We start from the raw sequence: 6,742 nt of genomic DNA, 5'->3' as shown, positions 1-6,742 counted from the left end.
AACTAGCAGAGGTTCTTCTTGAAGTTCCTGTTTTGTCCCGTTGTCTTTTAGAGGTGACTTGAGTGGTCATATCTTGGTTCTAGTAGATTTTTTCCTATATGTTATATTTTGAATTTTTAAAAATGAATATAAATGACTTAAGTTGTTAAAAATCTCACGTTGAATTTTTTTTGATCCATGGTTTAAAATTTATGTTATAACAAGATATAAATGATTACGAAATTACATAAGTAGAAAATCTTATTTAATAAATATAATATATATGTATATTAATATTTTTTTAAAAAAATAAATTATATACCATATAAAATACATAAGTATTTTAATTGCTTTGAATTTTTTTGATAAACATTTTGAACAATTATTAACAACTTAATATTTAGATTTTAAACTTTGCATTGAATGTTTTTAAAATTATAAATTACTAAAACTATTAAACATCCCAAAAATGTTTTATTGTTATCATTGATTTACAAAATTTGTTAAAAATAAATACAAATGATCAAAAATAATATGAGTCTAAAATATTTTTTAACAAATGTCAATATTAAAAATGTACTATATACCTATGTTAATATCATTTAAACTTAATTTTATACCATATAAAATAGAAAAGAATGTTTGTCTGGATTAATATAATTTATTTAAGTATTTGTACTAATTTAATTATATACGTAATAGTTACTAAACTTTTAATTATTCAATATATATTTGTTATTTCATAATATGTAAAAAATATATAATACTTAAAAATAATTTATATATAATGTTCATTCCGTGCAAGGCGCGGGTCTTAACCTAATATATATTAAAAGAGAAGCATTAAAACATATTTTTGTAGCCACATGTCATCACCACAATCATTCTTAGAATCCTTAGAAAAATATGTTGGTCCATATAAAATATATAATAAGCTTTTTATTAAACTAACCATAAATTAATCATAAATGTTCTTCATTATTTCCTTAAATAAAAATCACAGAATTACCTTATGTGGCTAAAGTATATATGATAATTAATGATTTTGAATAATAAAGATTTGATAAAAATCAGTCTATTCTCTATCATTTTTAATTAATTTTCGTATATGTTATATTTTGAATTTTTAAAAATGAATATAAATGAATAAAGTTGTTAAAAATCTCACACTGAAATTTTTTTGATCCATGGTTTAAAATTTATGTTATAACAAGATACAAATGATTACGAAATTACATAAGTAGGAAGTCTCATTTAATAAATATTATATATATGCATATTAATATTTTTTTAAAATAAATTATATACCATATAAAATACATAAGTATTTTAATTTAGAATTTGATTTGAAATTTTCTGATAAACATTTTGAACAATTATTGACAACTTAATATTTAGATTTTAAACTTTCCACTGAATGTTTTTAAAATTATAAATTACTAAAACTATTAAACATGCCATAAATTTATTATTGCTATCATTGATTTAAAATTTTTGTTAAAAAGAAATACAAACGATCAAAAATAATATGAGTATAAAATATTTTTTAACAGATGTCAATATTAAAAATGTACTATATATCTATGTTAATATCATTTAAACTTAACTTTATAATATATAAAATAGAAAAAAGTGTTTGTCTGGATAAATAAAATTTATTTAAGTATTTGTACCAATTTAATTATATACGTAATAGTTACTAAATTTTTAATTATTCATTATTTCATAATATGTAAAAAATATATAATACTTAAAAATAATTTATATATAATATTCATTCCGCGAAAGGTCGCGGATCTTAACCTAGTAATTAATAAAACAAAATGATAGAATATTTAAAATGTTTTTTTATATCTATGGGCATCACTAACTCTGTTTTGAAACAAAGCCATTCAACATAACCTTTCAAAATGGTTTGTCCGGAAACCCTTATCTTGGAGACAAGTCATTGCTCCGATGAGTCCATCTCCAAATATAGTACTGACAAACTTAAGCAGCAGCTTTTTTTTGTCCAAAGTCATATCCTATAACATCTCTCATAATAACACAAGCCCAATAACCAACTCAAGAAGATTGGAATTTGGAAAGAGTTCAATGGGGCCACATCAAACTGGCTAGGTCCATCTCTTCCTCCTCTTCATCTTTCGCTTCCTTATTTCTCCAGCTCTCGGCTTCCACTATTGCTATCTGAAAGGTATTAATGGTTGTCGTTTCCTTACCGCTAATAACGTTTCTCTTTGCGGAGTATGTTTTTACACATATTAAAAATATATATTAAATATTTGCTACTAACTGGGTCAAGATAAATTGCATTTTTAATAATTATAATCTATGGTTTCATCTAGAATATATATGCAGTTTAGCATGTGCTATGATTTATTTATCATTTTTGTTTGTTTGTTTCAGATGCTATTTTATGGCAGTTGTGAGAAAACGTCCTTATACTTTTAGAACTGTACCTTAAGCCTTACCATAATTAAAAAAAAAAGTTCAGAGAAAATGTTTTCAGTAAAAAGAACTACTACATAGCAAGATAACGAAATATCCTCTGGTTCCAAGGATAATAACACTTACAGATTACAAGCAAATAATAATGGAATTTTTATGAAAAAGAAGAAAAACCAGATTAATCTCCAATTAATTAAGAGACGATGACTAATCAGAAGGCATCTTTCTTACCTATAAGCCATAACCAATCCAAAGCAACTCCTGCAAATATTCCTCCTAATAGAAAAATCACCAGCAAGTTCCCTAACGCATTCTGCTCCGGACCCTTTACAAAAAGCATATATGTATTGTTAACATTTTAATCACACATACTAACAATGTCGTGTTTCCATTTAATAAGAAAAATAAATAAAACAATTAAATTAAACTCTATCTAGGAAAAGATTCAAATAGATTACCTTGTAACCTTTAGGAGCTGCGGTGAGAATGCAAACTGTGAGATGTCCATTAGTTAGTCCCAAAACAGAAATAAGCATAATCATCCATCCTTGATCCCCATATTTCGCGGTGAAGTAGAACGCAGGAACGAGTAAATAACGTGACAAAACCGCAACCGTGAGTAATTTTCTATTCTCAATATTGAGCCATTTCACCAGCGGTGTGTACCTCCCTACTAGATCCCAACAGTTGTACATGGCTACTAGGACAAGCGCGTACCAAGCGCCTAACCCGTGTTGTCCCGTGTTCTCGTATAAGAACCCGGGGAAAATGGATAGTGTCAAAACGTAGATGAGGGCTAGATTCACTGCATAGTCTATGTTTTCAAGAAGTAGTTCTTTATTACTCAGCCGTTGGTTCTTGGAATCATCATCAGTCTGCGTAGAATACTCAAGAAGATTAAACAATAATTAATAATAAAGAATCTTGAAAAGGAAGGGAATATTCTTGAAGAATCTGAAGTTACCAAGTCGGATTGGTTTTGGATACCAGCAGCAGCAAGATCAGCAGAAACAGTTTTGGATCCTTCCAAAGCGGCTTTTCTTCGGTAATACTTAACGATGGGGAGTTTAGGGAACACATATGCGTAAAGCATCACGCAGAGAAACTCTATGAATGTTGAGATCCCTAAGAATATCACTGCAAGAAGAAGAAAAAAAAAAGCAAGAAATGAAGTTCTTGAATACTTGGGAAGCAGGGGCGTCCCTAGAGTTATGGAGGCCATAAACAAAAAGTAAATTGGGGGCCTATCTAATTGTGGATTCATTTTATTTTTAATGTTTCCATATTAATATTATTTTGTTTTTTCACTGACATATTAGTAATGGACTGAATTTAATTCATTTTGACATTGGTATATTTTTTTTACTTTACAAAACAGTAAAATCCAAAATTATTTATAAAAATTATAATAAAACTTTTAAAAATGGAGGTCTTAAAAAATGGGGGCCCTAGGCCAATGCTTCAGTTGGCTGTGCCAAGGGACGCCCCTGTTGGGAAGCTATAAAGATCTTTAAAAAATGTTAAAACTCACTTGCTCCTTTGCGTTGACCGTCGTTTGAGTTATCAAAAGCTGCTTTAGTTATTAGCCTAAGCCCTGAAGTTAGAGCACCAGCTACAGCCAAACCCGCCATGAATGACTACAAACAAACAAGAAGTTGAATCTCTAGTGAAATTCGGTTAAACTAAATCATGATCTTGAAATCTGTTAAAAATAGATAAACCTGTATGAATTCAGGGCACATCAATGATAAATCACCGATCATTCCTCCTTGAACGGTAGCATCAGAAAGGCCGAAAGAAGCGACTATTAAGCATAAACCGATATAAGGTCCTACTCCACCGCGTCCTTTTGTAGCCAAATCCAACTGTTTTTGAGTTTTTTTCTTTAATTAGTCTTGAATCCATAATCAAAATACAGTTTCATCAGAAAGATCAAACTTACAACTATCAGCAAGAACGTGGATATTGTGAATAGAATGTAACCAAACAGGTTGCGTTTTCGAGTATCGATTTTCGATTCGTGGTATGCAAGAATCACGATTGTCCCAAGCGCGAAGGGTTGGTATACAAGTGGTAGTACCCTTGAAGGATGATAATCCTACAAACAACATAAACGTTTTCAACGATTTTCTTGGAAAACCAAAACAGAACATTAGATATCCAATTCCGAACCGAAACAGAAACCGAACCGGAAAAACTAGGTAGTAGTAATCTGCAATAGTGAGAATACTGTTCCAAGAAACAAGAGCTCCGACTCCAAGAATACAACAAACAACCGTTGCTTGAAACTTCCCCTGTTTTTAATACATAAACAAGAATCTTAGTTCTAAATTCAGAGAAAAAACAATGAAAATTTAATGGATCTGACTTCTGGGTTTTGTAGAATTTAACCTGAAGCTTCTCAGGAGCTTGGTTCTCGTTTCTATCCGCCATTTTCAAGTAGTTACAGAGAGCTCAAAAGATCCTAAGTCCTGTTTCAAGATTCAAGAACTGGATCGAACACAAGATGTTGTTTTCTTTTCTTTTTATAAGGGGGGAGCAAAAGCTACGTTACACTTATTTGGAACTTTAGCACATGAGGGTATTACAGAGTCAACGAGCTTGTTGTTTATATTCCGACTAAAGCTTTCATGTAGATTCAAAACACGATTCTTAAATTATGGAGATGAGCGAGTACTTTTAAGGTTTGACAGCGAAAGTGAGAGGATAAAATAAAGACTCAGAAGAACAGAAAGAAAAAAAGAATCAAAAAGATTAAAGAATCCAAAGTGTGAAAGCGTATTCGTTTACTATATTTGATCGACTGGAAGACGGTGTAGACTTTGTTGTCTGAAAGCAATCCTTGGTGAAAATTCATTTATTGATAAATATCCACATATCTATGAAGAAAATTCATTTAATGATTAATATCCAATATCTTTGAGAAAAAATATTTTTATTTTCGCTTGCAAAATTATCAAATAGTAATGTGCCCAAATTTTGTCTTTTTGGGGAATATTATTAAAGTATCCCCATGTTTATATTTTCAGAAATATATCACACCAACTTTAGAGCAATTATATATTTTTTGGAAAGTAATATTTTAATTTTGGAAAGTAATATTTTATTTTAGTACTTAGGATATCCCTCGGGCTTTTTAATTTCTATGAATTTTTCAGAATAGTAGTTGCTCGTAAATTATTATACAAGTATCGGTTGACTATAGATTTTAGAAATTGATTTTATCAGAACCATCACATGTTAAATCATTTTTATAGATTTTAGAAATTGATAGTTAATGAACCGGCCCGATGGGTCTTAAAGTCCTAACTCATAGTGACGATCAAACAAAAACAAAAATAAAATGGATGGAACATTGATGAATTTGCGTTTCTCAAAGAAAAAGAATATATTAATGAATTGTACAAGTGATACACATTTTCGCCAATTTTTTTTGACAAAAAAAATTAATTAATATTTTATTTTACATAAAAACAAATAAAAACCCCAAATCGAAATCCCAAGTGGGTTTGATTAAGGACCGAACTCCGTTTTCCCACTAAATTGACATTGCTTAAGTTGTTGAACACTTCACCGGAAATGGACTATGCGGTGTATAGGCCGAGCCGGAGAATAGAAGAAAGAACCTAAGAAATGAAACCCATGCAGATTCGGCCAGAAGACTGTCACTATTATCAACCGCTACTGGGATCGATTTTCACGCCCCTCCACCGCTTTCAAACAGAGAGCTTACTAGAGATTCCAGAGGTTCATGCAACCATATGACGCCTCTGCGGAAAAACTCCCTCCTCTATGAAGAACCACACCCCAACACCTCCTAGACCCAAAACAACAAGCTCATATCCGATTTCTGGCGATGACCCGAAGAAGCGAGATCCAACTCCGTTCTCACAAAATAGGGAATCGCAAAGAGCCTCTACATTTGATCGGACTGAACCAAAACCACCTAATGCTTGAGTCAGAATCTTCCACCAAGCATGTACTAAATTTAATACTAAATCTGTAACTATCAACGTAGAAAAACATTTAAGACAAAAACCAAGTAAAAGTAATAGAGAGAAAAGAGAGAAAAGGAAACTAACATATTGAGAAGAAGAGCCAACCAATCCACGGTAACGCATCTACGGCGACCGTTGAGAAGCCAACCCATCCACGACAACGCATCCACGGTGCCATTTAGAAACTATTTGAATTTGAATTAAAAGAGATGTTTAGAACTTATCACATCAGTCTTATTTTTAGTTTATTTTTATGTGTAGTATTCCATATATATTCAATGGTAGACTACAAGAAATAAAACAAATAAATTATTCTC

General features: G+C 30.7%; 1 protein-coding gene across 2 annotated transcripts; it reads right to left on the bottom strand.

The window, feature by feature from the left end:
* Positions 1–2,452: 2,452 nt before the first annotated feature.
* Positions 2,453–5,224, bottom strand: LOC103839767 (equilibrative nucleotide transporter 3). 2 transcript variants are annotated; one of them, XM_009116254.3, is made up of 9 exons: positions 4,988–5,224; positions 4,819–4,898; positions 4,617–4,721; positions 4,370–4,525; positions 4,149–4,292; positions 3,959–4,064; positions 3,392–3,564; positions 2,886–3,302; positions 2,453–2,752 (listed from the first exon to the last, which is right to left on the bottom strand). In XM_009116254.3, exons 2-9 carry the CDS (start codon positions 4,858–4,860, stop codon positions 2,639–2,641), a joined length of 1,257 nt encoding a protein of 418 aa, XP_009114502.1. In that variant the 5' UTR covers positions 4,861–4,898; positions 4,988–5,224; the 3' UTR covers positions 2,453–2,638. The 2 variants fall into 2 exon arrangements, with proteins under 2 accessions (XP_009114502.1, XP_009114503.1); XM_009116255.3 differs by having other exon boundaries at positions 4,982–5,215.
* Positions 5,225–6,742: the final 1,518 nt, after the last annotated feature.

Source organism: Brassica rapa, chromosome A09 (assembly GCF_000309985.2).
Source record: "Brassica rapa cultivar Chiifu-401-42 chromosome A09, CAAS_Brap_v3.01, whole genome shotgun sequence".
In the NCBI taxonomy this organism is placed as follows: domain Eukaryota; kingdom Viridiplantae; phylum Streptophyta; class Magnoliopsida; order Brassicales; family Brassicaceae; genus Brassica; species Brassica rapa.
This window is presented reverse-complemented; position numbering and strand designations above follow the sequence as displayed.

Bases quoted from the DNA above. Each gene is read 5' to 3' on its own strand.
- LOC103839767 (XM_009116254.3), bottom strand. From the start codon at position 4,860: ATGGCGGATAGAAACGAGAACCAAGCTCCTGAGAAGCTTCAG. The intron at 4,526-4,616 runs GTTCGGTTTCTG...TGTTGTTTGTAG, and splicing joins ACTACTACCTAGTTTTTCCG to GATTATCATCCTTCAAGGGT. The intron at 3,303-3,391 runs GTAACTTCAGAT...TATTCTACGCAG, and splicing joins TCCAAAACCAATCCGACTTG to ACTGATGATGATTCCAAGAA.